General features: G+C 37.7%; 1 protein-coding gene across 6 annotated transcripts in view; it reads left to right on the top strand.

Moving 5' to 3' along the window:
• Nucleotides 1–12,118, top strand: part of LOC124186122 (alpha-taxilin) — a 63,622-nt gene extending 51,504 nt beyond the window's left edge. The window contains exons 1-6 of one of the 6 annotated variants that reach the window (XM_046577539.1): nucleotides 6,869–6,887; nucleotides 8,898–8,968; nucleotides 9,561–10,214; nucleotides 10,325–10,483; nucleotides 10,576–11,379; nucleotides 11,525–12,118. In XM_046577539.1, the coding sequence (XP_046433495.1) occupies nucleotides 8,909–8,968; nucleotides 9,561–10,214; nucleotides 10,325–10,483; nucleotides 10,576–11,379; nucleotides 11,525–11,548 (1,701 nt within the window). In that variant the 5' untranslated portion in view covers nucleotides 6,869–6,887; nucleotides 8,898–8,908 and the 3' untranslated portion in view covers nucleotides 11,549–12,118. The other 5 variants (XM_046577536.1, XM_046577541.1, XM_046577537.1 and 2 more) reach the window with 5 other exon arrangements.
• The last annotated feature ends 2,768 nt before the right edge of the window (nucleotides 12,119–14,886 follow it).

Consider the following 14,886-nt stretch of genomic DNA (forward strand, 5'->3'; position numbering starts at 1 on the left):
CAAAATACTGAAGTGATGGTAAAAAACAGGCAATGCAGTCGTATTTAATGCCAAATAGATCGACTCATTCGTTTGCCAATGTTTCGAGCAAATATTTGCAAAGCTGTGTTATTTTTACGGTGATTTAAAATGTCGTTGAAATTATTTTGCAACGTACGGTAAATATTTTTTACACAGAACCGTTTGAAAATTTTAAAGTTTCTTGATCCCTTGGTGAAGAGGAAAGAGAAAAAAAAGGCGGTCCATTTTAATGAAGCCAAATACGTATTATAAGCAGAACTTGACAAAAAATTATCGAATTCACTGTTCAGCGAATCGTCCGAAATTGAGCAATGCGTTGTAGAAAAAAAAAAAAAAAAAACTTGAATTATTATGAAATACTGTGACAGTCGCTTGAGAAAGAAGCCAATTTGTTTTTTCTCTTTTTTTTAAACTCTAATTGTAAGAACAGAAAAAAAGAATTTCAGCGAATTCATGGTTCAAAGTTCAATGTACACATTTTTCGTATTACTATCAAAAAAAAAAAAAATCGCAGGCTTGAAATGTATAAAATTGTTATAATACAAAACCGTTTAATTTGTGAAACGATTAAGAAAGTTATTGTCGTACGTTTTTATCGGACGTTGTAAATTTTGCCGTACTTTCGAATATGTACATCGGAATCGGAGTTCAGTATCAGAAGATGACGAAATAACTGAAATATTCGTATTTGCGCGTTATTTTAAATTATATCGAAGAAATTTTTTCATCAGTTGGCAATGAATAACTATATTATATTATTTACGTACACTGTTTATAATTGCATAAGATTGCAAACAATGTAATTTATCTACAGTTTAATTAAAATTTTTCTTGTCTGCTAATTCTCTTAATCGATATAAATATTCATTTTACATGATATTACCGTTAGTCATGTCTGTAAGATTTCTTTATACTCACATCTTCCGCAAATCTATAATTGCATATCCGTCACAATACGTGACTGATATTTCAACAGTACTTTCATAATACCGCATTGAAATATTACAGTTCAAGTATATCACACAAAATGAATGAACAATCGTTTTTGTAACTTCAAGTAAAACCGCATCGTAATTCCGGTACGAATTATTAGTATTAGTTTTTTATTTATTTATTTTTTTTTCATTTTTTCAAATCTAAACTACTTTGCATATTTGCTATATCAATAATTCTTTAAACATTTTTTGTCGTTCTCGAGTTTATTTTTATCCATCGGAAGCCTTGACTTTGATGCTGAAGTTTTATGGAAAGCTAAGCGCTGATCAACGCGAGCAGTTGGAAAAATGCTTTTTCCGTCGGAGGAAAAAAAAAAAAAAAATCTTGGAAATATGGTGAAATCCGCTCTTAGTTTTATGTTTTCAATTAAGTTGTTTAAAACTGGCATCTTTAAAGTAGAAAATTGACTAGACGAACCCGGGAAAGAATTATAGCTAATCGGGGATTTAGGATGGTGTGCAGGCTTAAGACATCCGTGCATTTATTATGAATCTCGTGTGAAATACCGACGAGGCAACTAAAAGTCAAGTGCAGACTATCGGGATTGATCGCTTAACGGCGGAAATCGACGGGCTGATGACAATTTACATGCTGCAATGGCGGGCGATTCGAGATATTTCGAAAATCGTGTAACTTCTTGTCGATCCTACATGTGAAATTCTTTTTTACCATCTGGCTTGTAGGGTTCAATTTCACAGAGTAGGCTGTACACTTCGACGACTCGTTGATCCGAAATTCGAAATGCAAACACAGTTTATAACCACGTTGAGCTCACTGTAACGTGAGAATGCATGGAAGTCACGCGCTCTCGCAGGTCGTTTTCCATTCTAAATCAGCGTGCAAGACGTTTAAAAACACGGCACGAAATTTGCAGGCACGGGAATTTCAAATGATTTGCAAATATCGAGAAGCGAGTGCCAAGAAATTATCAGGCAAAAATTGAGCGTGAGAAACTTTGCAAAGAACGATAGTTTTAACGTACTGTCAAATTTTATGGCGATAAAGAAGAATTTGACACAAAAAAAAAAAATTTTTTAGAGCCTCGTAATCCGTTGCGTCAAACTTTTTCTAAGTCTTGTGATTTTTTGATTTTTTTTAACACTGCACGCATGGTCGTGACAATGATAACAATAATTATTATTATAGGCGCGTGCTTCTGGCGCTTATAAAAATTCCATATTCGAATCTGGTCAATATTTACGAATTACGAGCATAGGGGGAAAAGAAGCGACGAAGAGTTGTTGCAGCGAAGAAATTCCCCACGTGTGAAATGTAGGCCGGCCATTTTTAAGGCGCTCGTTCGACTTCGATAATATTGGCTGCATGACGCGCGATGAGTGCATCCATTATGAAGAGTCGTTGACTGACTGAAATAGCGCTCTTTCAAGTATTATTACACATACCCGCCACCTACGACTATAAAAATTGACGAAAAATATCCACCTTCGTTTTCATCACGCTACTGAAATTAGTCGCATAATTATTTAAACGATTATAATTCATGCGCAGTCTTTCAGACTAGAATTATTACAGTAATATACGCCATATAATGCGAAAAAATTCGGACGAAATTATCTTATCCAGCAGATCAGTAGATATCTAGCCAGGGAGAGTTTTGGATACAGATTCCGTTACCGACACCTTACCTACAATTAGCCAAGACACAAACCCTTTTCTAGAATCTGACGGTTATTCAAACAAGCTATAATCTTGGCAAATTATAACGACGGATAAATAATGATCCGACGATCGGTAAAGTCGGTCAGTCAGTGTGGGGATATACCTCCTCCCTCGAACATTCTAGAAAAGGGTTTGTGTCTTGGCTAAGAATAAGAATAAGTGAAGTGGTAACGGAATCTGCATCCAAAACTTTCCTTGTCTCTGTATACTCAGATTATTTTCCTCAATTCTATCTCTATGATATTCGCGATGACGAACTCTCGGAAAGTTAAATCATTTCAAAAATATAAAAATTAGCACGACGAAAAGATATCCTTAGAAAAGTTTATAAAGAATTCTGAACACCTTAACTCATTCGTGCCGGTATTTGAACGATGGCCTTATTATTTCGACGCTCCAGTCTTTTATTCACGCATCGGTTGTACAATAATTATAATATATCGCGTATTTGGATCGCACGTGCGTTCCAAAATGGTATATAAACACCAACTTGTGTTGTTATTATTTTTTAACCCTAGCTCAAACCTCCAGACTCCCAAAGCCACGAAACTCTCGCAGCGTCTGGTCAACAGTCTGAGACTGAGATATTGCCACTTGAAATATGATGTTCCTCGATCGATTTATCGCCCTCACGTCCTATTTACTCTTATAGATCCGCGTGATGAACTTTCGCGATCCGAAAAATTCTCAGACATCGTTAGTTACTTCGGACTGTTTTTTCCGGACCTTCGTAAAGAGATATCCTTTCACTGAAGTGGCATATTCGGTTGTTTGTTGTTGCTTTTTTCTTTCTAGGGTAACTCGTTTCATCCGAGTCAAGGCTCCGTGGTTGAAAAATTGGGGTACGGCACTTTGACTTGGTCCATTTCTCTCAAAGAGCGAAACCCTGCCGATCAATGTTATCCCAAGACTGGCGTTAGGTTCACGGTTCTTTTTCACGGGGGTAGAAAACACGGTCGAATGCTCTATGGGGTTGTGTTCTTCTTAGCGATTTTTCTTGTTCTCCTTCCCTCCGGGTCATCGATCTGTGTACTCCAACGAAAGAAATTTAAACTTGCTCTTACTGGTGCGCGCATTCCTTGAAAACTATTTTCATATTCTTTACAACAATTATTTTTACAGTTGTCGTATCGACGTAATCTGGATGAACATCGATGGTCAAGATCTTATCTAACCGATGAAAATATTTTGGCGTAGTAGAAAACCAACGAAACAGATTTGAATTACTCTCGCAGGTAGATTCTCGGGTGAAATAAATAAATTCTTCATCCCTCCCTCTTTTTTTTTTTTTTTTCTTTATTCATCTCGACGTGCAGCTAACGCCGGATGTATCGTGATGAACGTGTTTGAAATTTGTAGAATGATTACACCTTATTTTACTCTTACTATCGGTTCGCGGAATGGTATAAAAAGACTCGCGTTTGTATGTATGTATAATGTATATTCGAATTCGGTGTATGTAACGAACGCGGTACAACGTATGGTGTAAATGATTATTACATACAATAGAATACCATACACGGAAAATATAAATATATACGTGCAGTGCTCGCTGTGATTATCGGGACGTTTCGACGCGCCGTCGCGACGGTTATAAAAATTTATAAGGCGCCCCGATATCCTTCGCGCTAAATTTGTAATGTTAATTCTCCGATTGACTGTCGATTGGTTTATTTGCGTTTTAATGATTTTCGCGCCGCCGCGTGTGTGGTTTTTTGCATACATCGAATAATTTATATCGTCAGGAATGCATCCTACATCCGTAATTTTTAAACATTGTAGTTTATCAATTTCATTGCTGTTACTTGTTTGCTAATTTACTTCTGTTTAAAGAAGGAGCGATACAGCTTGGACGGTCTATAATCATATCTATTTTTAAGAGTTTTTTTCATTTTTTACGCAAAATGAAAACACTTGGATCAATTTCAGTTTGAGGGCTTTAATATCAATAGTTTTAATAACGTGTGTTGTTCGCAATTTATATGCGCCATTCCGCCTTATCGTTATTAATTTTACTATAAAAATTCGAAAACGTTCCTGAAACTATAAACGATAAAGCCGTGAAACTCAAATTGCTCCGAGTGTTTTCATTTTGTTGAGAAAAAAAAAAAAACTCCTACAAACATTCAATTTGCACCCCCTTCCTTGATCGAATTCTACCCCTAAACTAATTCAATTTGTTATACACCGACTATAAACGTTTCAGCGGGTCAATAAATTCTCCATGGGTATAATTCACAACTCGACTACGACAAGTACTGTAGATCATTCAGGATTTGAATTTACGTACACGCAATACCATATGAATTCACATCGCGAATTCGATCGTCATCCTGTTGTCACCTGTACAAAAATATTTGTTATTCTTTGTAATTATGGCATGAATGATCGCCGATCGTAACGTTGACGAGACTTGAAATCGTATGTACAGCTACGAGCTCTTCGCAAGTTGTTGACCCCTGAGTGAATACTTGAGGTGGGGTGAGCGAAAAAGCACAAATCTCGATCAAAGTCATGATCGTTTTACCGCAATTTGAGCTGCAATATTTTTACTGCCGAATGTTCGCATCTTTAATTGCTTTCTGCGATTTTCTTCACATAAGCGCGGAGAATTTAAAGACAATTTGCAACAGAGACGGTTTTTTCAATAAGTTTTCTATCTACTTTGGAAATGATGAAAAAACGTACGCAACTTTCGTTGTGGAAAAAAAAAACTTCCGATTGCCAATTCGAAGATGATGTATTTATAATGTGTAATAAATGATGATAAATATAATATAAGTATTCCTGGCTGAACGTCTTTTATGGGTTCTTTATAAACATACAATTGCCGACGTCGTGAACGATGACGAAATAAATTTCAATATCTCAATCGTACGGGATATTGCATACCAATCAAATAACGTAATATGCTAATCACGTGTCAACTAATTGCAAGTGTTCACGTATGTATAATATATGCATTATATACCTATTTCCATCCTTCCTGTAACCAATACCGATGTTGGAAAATAATAACCGAGGAGTTCTCAACCGTAGCGGAAAGATATTTGTGAAAAGTTGTTTTTTTTTCTTCGTTTGTTTTTACATTCATTAGCCCTTTGAGTCATAGAGTGGTAAGTAATATTCTTGTCACCTAATTTTATATACATTTTTTGTATATTCAGACAACTTTGAAAACATATTTCTTTGCAGTTTTTTGCTTTTTCTGACAGTATACTGACAGGTTTTCAATACTCGGGAGTAATTGTTGCGACATAATGTAAATTGTCGTTGTTAGAAACAAATTGTAAGTGATTGAAACGGATCGTGAAAATTGAAGGAATACTTCATTTCCAAGTTATGAGTTTTCGGGGTCGCTGATTACGAAATCGTAATCGGATTTTGAAAATCAAAGGTTGCGGGTGCGATACAGCGGTCGTAAAATTTCGAATCCGGAGGAAAAACTCGCAACTTTTGAGTTTCGTAATCAGGGACCTCAAAAACCATAGAATACCATCTTATCAATAATGTCGCCCGGACTTTCAATCCTGATTTTCTGCAAGAAAAAATCGCTTAATTATTTTGAAAAATGTACAAATTTCGATTATTACTTTTTTAAGCCTGTAACAAATGAAATTTCAGCGACACATGTTGTTGGCAAACATGGCATAACATAATGCCATAGAATTTTGCTAAATTTTATACCACTCAACGTTGGGTGGGCTTGAAATATTTCTGACACGTGCTAAAACGCGTCGATGATAAGTGCGCAATGAAAACTTCATTATTGAATAATATCATTTGTGAATAGCGATGTGATAATTAAAATTACAGGTATAAAAATGGCACGCGGAATTCGATTCGTTTATTTCGCTTCGTCTAAACTATTTATTCTCCGTCACTATATATATATATACAACATCAATACTGAGCATTACAACAAATCGAATAAAATACAATTCGCACAGTAATGTTAATTTTTTTTTTTCTCTTACACCTAAATAATCGAGCATCCGTTATAAGAGGATGATGCACTGATCTAAGGTGACGACTATTCTCCATTTGTGTGTGTATTTCGTTTTCGCCGGTGAGATCGAGTCCGACTATCTCATACACACTCACCGCGGGGTTTCAGCTTCTACGATTCTAACTTTAGAAATATACCGAAAATAAACCACTGTCTTTGGCCTCCACCTCTGCAGCGGACCGTATGTATAACAACGATCGCCGGCGGTTAACTTACAGTGGCAAACGTGCTTTTCCACCAATTTCCTCCATTTTAGTTTCATCTGCGACGTATAACAATTATCACCGTATTACACGGCGATCGTGTTTTTAACTAAAATCGCGTCGCTGTTCAGTTCGGTTCGCGGGGGCGGGTTGTAATAAAATTACAACACGTATCGTGTGAATTACAATAAATGCCGGTGACAATTTGTCGAACGATCCTATGCAGTGCCACGCTTTGATCGTTCTATCACGCTCAGCGGAAAAATTTTTTTCTTTCTGCAAATAAATCGCGTGACGACTGCTGATTTTTTTTTTTTTTTTTATCTTTCTTCAAGAACACTTCCTTTTTCTCTTTTTGGCGAGTGTATGCGGGATTTGAAAAAAAATCCCCGATTGTACATGGGACGCATTTAAATATCAATATTTTGTACGTATTAATGGGCTGGAACACCAGCGTGTCTATTATATGGTTTTGTATACTTTCATATTTTGGCAGATGAATAAAAAAAAAAAGAAAAAGAAAAGATTTGCCTCTTAGAAAAATTGTCACGAAGAGACACGAGGTAGAATTCTCAAGTGTATATATATATAACACGTTCTTTGTCTGATCAATAAATCGATTGTTGTTTGTGAAGTTTTAAGCTTCGCGGAATCGGCAATTATTTCGCCAAAGATAGAAAAAAAAATATAAGGAAAACTTGTATCGTTTCATCATTATTATGACCGTTAATTCTTCGAACAAAGTGTTGCTTATCGTCGAATATTTATTGTACTCATCGTCTTAATGTTTCAATACGGGGAGATGAATGTGGTTCAGAGTCTTCTCTCGAAATATTGAACTTTTGGCAGTCGAAGATTAGGAGGTCATTAATTTCTAACTCTTGTTTTCACATCGTGGGATCTTTTTTCAGAATTGAGTATAGGATCGATTATATTTTGTATGGAGTTTTTTTTTTAATTTACATCATAAATCGTTTACAGTACTTTAATCGTATTTCGCAAAAAAATTATTGTATCATCTAATAAATAGTATAATTCGTTGTCTCTTCCTCAGATTGTCCTCGATAAACTGTAAACTTTAACCTCGGTTCTAGGAAATTTTCTGGGCTTATTACTGACGTTAATTGCATCAACGATAAGCAAACGTTCGAAGAATTTGGCTGCGAAAAAAACCCATTCATAGTTTTTCCTCAATCGTAATTACGATTACGAAATATTGATATAAATGAAGACTTGATTTGACAGGCAATATTTCGTCCGGACGATGTAATTTTCAAGCTAAACGATGTAAAATTCTAACCGATGCTTCACGGGATAAATATCACGTAAATGTCGAAAAAATTTCTGAAGGCTTTCTTGTATTTTGTTTAATAATTGCAGAAGTTATTGATCATTAGCACCGTAAAGTTTCGTGCAATCTTTCCTACACCACTGCACATTTTTGTTAATTTTTTTTACTCTGGAATACAGTTTATCCTTTGCTCCTTTACTTCTACAAGTTCAATAGCATCGCATTCGATATTCCCGCCTCGCGCAGATTCAAGTGCATCGGTATATCGACAGTTCGACAGATCGATTATCGAATATCAAATTCTTTCGAGAGTAGATCGCCGGCTGTGACGTCATATTACCGTTGTGAAATTATTTGATATCTTTCCAAAACCGCTGCGTGTTTCATTTATTTTTCATCTCGCTTCTCTAGTTCCTCAAGCTCAAAAGTATCGCATTCGAAATTCCCGCCTCGCGCAAATTCCAGCGCGCCGATATATCGATAGATCGACTCTCGAATCTCGAATTCCTTCGAGACTCGATTGCCGGCTGTGACGTCGTGTTTGTTTTCACGGCGGCGGCGGCAGGAACAATTTGTCGTACGTTTGGATGTTTGATCGTTAAAATCGGGCTGCTCCTAAACTTTGCGAATGTGATTAATTTTTTTATTTTACGTTAACGATTTTTAACAGCCTTAAACAGAGTCACATTGTTCACAGATGTTTGGATAATGGATAACAAGATAACTGAAATCGAGACCCCCGAGGTTCCCAAGAAAGAAAACGAAGTAGTAAGTCATTTCACCAGCTTCATTTTCACCCACTCAATTATCCCAACCTAGAAATCGTATAACCTGAAACCCGAGACGTTAATATACCAATTGTTTTTCATACCGAATCATCATTCGTCGATCGTAAATCCTTCTCCGATCGGATTCCCCTCGACACTTCTAAATTCCACTTTGTTGAAAAATTCACCTCTCATCGCTATCGTTCATCGTGTTTCGGAGATTAAATTCACAGTGTCAAGCTTTTGTCAAACACTCTAAAACGAGAAGATCCTTAAGGAATATAATATGTCAGGTAGAAAAATACAGAACTGTCAGAGATTTTAGACTTGATATCGGGAAATTTTCTTACCAACGATGAGAAGAGAAAAGCTGGCAAAGATCTCGCTACGTTAAGTTCGGTATGATATATTGCTTATCGTACACACCGTTTCCAAAATACGTTAAATGGGTTGACCGAAAAAGCTGTGTCAAGTCCGGCGCTCAAAGTATTGACGTACTCCTAGAAACGACATTCTTTGCTCATAAAATCCAGCTCTCACTTCAAATCGAGCTGAACCAATAAATCTCACATTATGTTTAAACATCTTTACAGTGTAAGCCGGTTGAACAAACTAAGGAGAGAAAAAATATGAAGGAAGAGAAGGCGAGAAAAAAGGACGACAAGAGCGTGGAGCAAGTTTTGAAGGCGTTGAGCAGTTTGGATACGGCTGAGGAAAAATTGGCGGCGATGTGTAAAAAATATTCCGACATTGTGGACGACAATCGAAAGCTCCAGTTGGCGTTGAAACAGGCTGAGAAAAAGGTGGTGGTGGTACAACGCGAGAAGGAACAGTTTCAGAGCGAGCACAGCAAGGCTATACTGACTCGAAGTAGGCTCGAAAGTTTGTGCAGAGAATTGCAGAGGCAGAACAAGGCGGTCAAAGACGAAAGTTTGCTTAAGATCAGGGAGGAGGAAGAAAAGCGAAAAGAAGTATCTGCCAAGTTTCAAAGCACATTGTCGGAGATAACTGCCTTGATGAGCCAGAATAATGAGAAGAATACAAAACTACACGAAGACAATTTGGAGATGACAAAAAAGTTCAAGTCTGTTTGCGAACAGTACGAAATTCGCGAACAACAGGTTGAAAAAATGCAGCAGCAGATGAAACTCGAGGCCCAATTGGCAGAGGCTAAGTTAGCCAAGGCTAAAATGGAGATGGCTGCTGAGAAGGAAGTACTACTCAAAGAGAAACAACAGCTTTTACTCGTAAGAAGATCGTATAATATTGTCCAAGCTTACAATAGATGTTTAGAATTTTCATTTTTTCTATCTCTCGTTCATGCATTAAGTATTAATTATATCTGTTATTATCGCAGAACCTAACCGAGTACCAAGTTAGGATACGAGAACATCAGGCAACGGAGGTCGGCCTGAGAGGGCAGATTAGTATGTACACAGACAAGTACGACGAGTTCCAAAATGCTCTGACTAAAAGTAACGAAGTGTTTGGCGGATTCAAAGACGAAATGGAGAAGGTGAGACCCTCGTTCACCGGTCATGAGAATTCACGAATTGTAAAACTTTTGTTCTTAAAAGTGAAGCTTACGAATAGTCTTTGAATCCCTAGATGTCGAAGAAAATATTGAAGCTGGAGAAGGAGACGAGTTCGTGGAAACAGCGCTGGGAAAATAGTCACGCGGCGCTTCTTGAGATGGCGGCCGACAAGCAGCAAAGGGATGCAGAGTTAGCAACTACGAGTAGAAAGCTGGCGCAGCTCCAGCAGCTTTGCAGAGCTCTCCAGGGTGAGAGAGCTTCGCTGTTGGCGCAGTTGAGGGGAAAGGACGCGGCGAATGCGGGTCCGGAAGCGACGGACGAAGCTGTGAACGAGGAGAGCATCAAGTCCATAAAGCAGGTTGACGATATATCGAAGGACTGTCAACAGTTGAAAGAGAATCTCGTACAGCTGCAAGGCTCCCTGGCAGAGGCTATAAAGAAAGAAGAAGAAGAGAAGCTGCAGAAGGCTGACGAGGAAGAAGCGCAGCGCCAGAAATCGGAGCCGGAAGAACGACAGGAAATGGTGATATTAAATGCAAACGTTGAACATTCGACGGAGCGGAAGTCCGAGATAAAAGACGAGGTACAGTTGAAAAACATTGACGACAACGTTGCAGCGTCGAATCCTATGGAAGTCAAGTCAGACGAACCTAAAGCGGAAAATAACGAAACGAACGGCGGATCTACGATCAGCGAGGAACCGCTTCGTGAGATAAACGGAGAAAACGATTCGGCGATCGCTGCAATCGATTCAGTGACGGATAAAAATGCCAGTATTGAAAAGAAGGTCGAACAAACGGTTGAAGTTTCCTGTCCCGCGTTAAAGGACGAAGATAAATCAGTCGAATCTGCCTGCCCAGGAACGAAGAAAGGAAAGGTACGCAAAGTCGAAAACTCTTTGCCAATTTTGTCGTAAAATTACATCAAGAATGAGGAATTGTTTGTATGAGAATAAAAAATTTTAGTTTTTTTTTGCATCGAACAGAGATTTATTTTCTGTTTTGTCTTCAAATTTGTTTCAGGACGGTAAAAAGAAAAAGAAATAGGTGTCGGCGGGCCGCGGAATTTCGATTATTTTCAACGTCATCGACGAGGAGAATCTGCCCTATAGTTATACGCGTACATAAATATAGTTATTAGCAACAACACACGACCTACGAATCAATACGGGTCAACAATGCGTAAATTATGACGAAATCTTCACTTTCTTTATACCGCACGTAGTATGCATTACAAACATCGAGCAGATATTTATTTAAAATAATTATATACGACACGTAGTTATTAACGAATGATTTTTGTGCCTTCGAATAATCATGCTCTACCAATGTATAATGTAATAATTTTTCAATTGTAAATTAGGTACACCTAGGCACCTTAGCCTTTTATATGTATACAAAGAAAAGTGTATGAGCTGAAAAAAACAAAAACAAAACGGGAATAACTTTTCTTACGACCTGTCAGTTCGAGTTAATCGATTTTCGAAACGGCGCTGAAACGTGATCAACAAGCAAAATTCCTCAGTTTTCGTTGAATCCCCGTTTTGATCGCTCTAAAATCGTTGTAACAACTCTTACTCGTTGCAACGGTGTAAATACAAACCCTCGTAAAATCTTTATATATCTTTCGTATTTGTATTGGAAATTAAGACGGCCCTGTCACAGAGCTTTTATTACATTAGGCTAGCCTGCCAATCCGTTAAAATTAGAAGACGAGCAAAGAAAAAATAAGTTGTGAGAAGATTTTTTTCTTCAGATAAACTTTTTACTTTAGCAACGTTCAAAACGCAATTGTCATACTCTGACATAATTGTCACGGGATGAGAAGACGAGACACACACACACAAAAACCCGCGCAATTGCATAAGTGCATAGTCTCCGGGGTTTTTTTTTTTTGTTTTTTTTTAAATTCTCTTTCTCTTTTCAACAAAACAACGACGCATCACACCGAATAACATCTCTGGGGTTCTCCAGCTCTCTTATTGCAGATGTGATTCTGCATCGATTGCTAATCCTACTTGTTATTCAGCTCTTTCTCTCAGGGCCGTAATTCGTGGAGTATGAATTAGCAATTTTGTTTTCGTACATCAATAATATGGTAGAAAAAAAAAAAAAAATATGAAAGCACATACCGTTTGCGTTGAATCGTTCGATTGACTTGGGTCGAAAACCGGATTTCAATTTTTATCGGGACCGATTAGCATAAAAAGTCAACGACCCAAGTGCATGTCGTATAAAAACTTGACCCTTGTATGAAAATTTTTTATCTCTTACCTGGACCGTTATCTTTCAGACGAAATTTCTTTTACAGATCTGATGCATATGAAATAAAAAATCAAGTTTCGGGCGTGCGATTAATCCGACTTCACCCCGGTATTAACTCTGGCACAACGTAAATTGCATTAGAACTGTGACCATGAGTGTTGACATGTATGCGAGTCCAACGATCCTCAAGGCAAAAAAGTACCCAAGTGGTGGTGAATGGAAATTATTTATCAGCCTTGGCTGCTGCCCAGAGGCTCGGTTACATTTCTACCTGCATGTCTCGATTGACCCAAAATTCAAAATTATAGCATACCGAGACAGTTTCCAACTTTTTCTCAAACTTGTTCCGTTTCTCCATCTCACGTAACAACCTTTACCTCGTTTCTCATTAGATCCGAAAAAAAAAAATTTTGCAATAATTTTTCCATTAACATTCTGTAAACTCTCAATTTACAGACACCGTACAATTTATAAATTCTATTAAACTTTTCGTACTTGCCATCTCTTCACATTTTAAGTGCAACGAAGCACGCACAAGTTCATTATTAGGTACATACGATATGACCGATTTTGTAACATCGGTAAAGGTAATTGAATATTTTCTATACGCGCGGTTATTTCGAGATAATGTAAACTAATGAATAATTAATATGCTGTCTTTTTTTTTTCAAATAAGAAAGGATGTTAAGTGCAGATTTTTTATTAGGAATTTACCCGGACAAATATTTCATTTCATTCCAAATCAGTCTTAAAAAAATTGTCCATTTAAGGAGCATGAATTTTTCGAGATTTTGCATTGTGTTGGCGAATACAGATATCCAAAAAAAAACAAAAAAAAACAAATTTGTAATTGGCTGAAGGCGCGTGACACAACAGTCGATAAAACGTGAGTATATATACAGTATAATTTACGTCGCATTGTCGCATGTATGAAACACCGCCCACCTAATCGTAAGAAGAGGTGTAACTTTCATCGCAAGATAAAAGTGGGAAAAAACTGTTGAACCATTGCAAACTGCGTAAGAATCGATTCACATTAGCCTAGATTTTTGGAAGGACATGTGCAGGTGAGTAAGTAATACCTATACGGATTTACGCGACGAGATGAAAGAATCGAATATGGGGGAATTTGATATTCCAGACGCGAGCGATGCGAGCTCGTTATTTGCCGTCGTTTCCTCAACCATAAACGATTTCATTTCTTACGCGGTCTATGGAATTTCGACAGAATAAATTACACACGCACGATTGCTCAACTCTGACAGTTCAAGCATTGAACAGAACGCTCTTTGCTCTCTGCGTCAAAAATCATCAAACTCTCGACGAATGGGACGCATCATTTTTTGTTTAAGAGCACTTTCTGTCTGCGGGTAAAGAGCCTTTTAATATAGAAACGTTTCGTTAAATTTCGCTGATGTTATAACGACACATCTTGCCAAACAGTGATACTTCGGTCGACAAATTCTGCACACCGTTATTTCGTGCATTTCGTAATTTTCTCACCCACTTGGAAAACATTTTTGTTTTTTTACAAAAACAGGTCACATCTGTGCATTTTTATACATTAAAATTGCAGGTGCGACGCGTTTCATGACAAAAACATATTACAATTTCAATCCAAGATGGCGTCCGAAGTTACCGCAGAATCTGATTAAAATAATGGATTTAGACTACCGATGTTATTTGACAAAAACAAATTTCAATTTCAATCCAAGATGGCGTCCGAAGTTACCGCAAAATCTGATTGAAATAATGGGTTTAGATTACCAATGAACCATCCACCCCCCAAGGATTAGAAAAAGAAATTGCGGTTTCGAAAAATTGCAATTCCAAACGGAGATTCCGGCTGGACCAGTACGAATAATTCGCATATGTCGAGTCGGTGCATCGCAATGTGAAAAATTCCGGTTTCCGGGCTTCGGCGTCTCTCGATACGTCTTTCGATCGTCTGCATTGACCCGGCGGGGGGGAAATACGCGTTTTAAATCGTAGTACCGTTACCACAGGCGAAGGGGCTTCGCGTGCCGAGTGGGTCAGTAGCACCAATGGAGAATGACCATCGGGCCCCTGAGGGATTGCTGGTGGGGCCTGTTGCCCGTGATGCCCTTCCTCGGGGTCCG

Source organism: Neodiprion fabricii, chromosome 7 (assembly GCF_021155785.1).
Source record: "Neodiprion fabricii isolate iyNeoFabr1 chromosome 7, iyNeoFabr1.1, whole genome shotgun sequence".
Classification (NCBI taxonomy): Eukaryota; Metazoa; Arthropoda; class Insecta; order Hymenoptera; family Diprionidae; genus Neodiprion; species Neodiprion fabricii.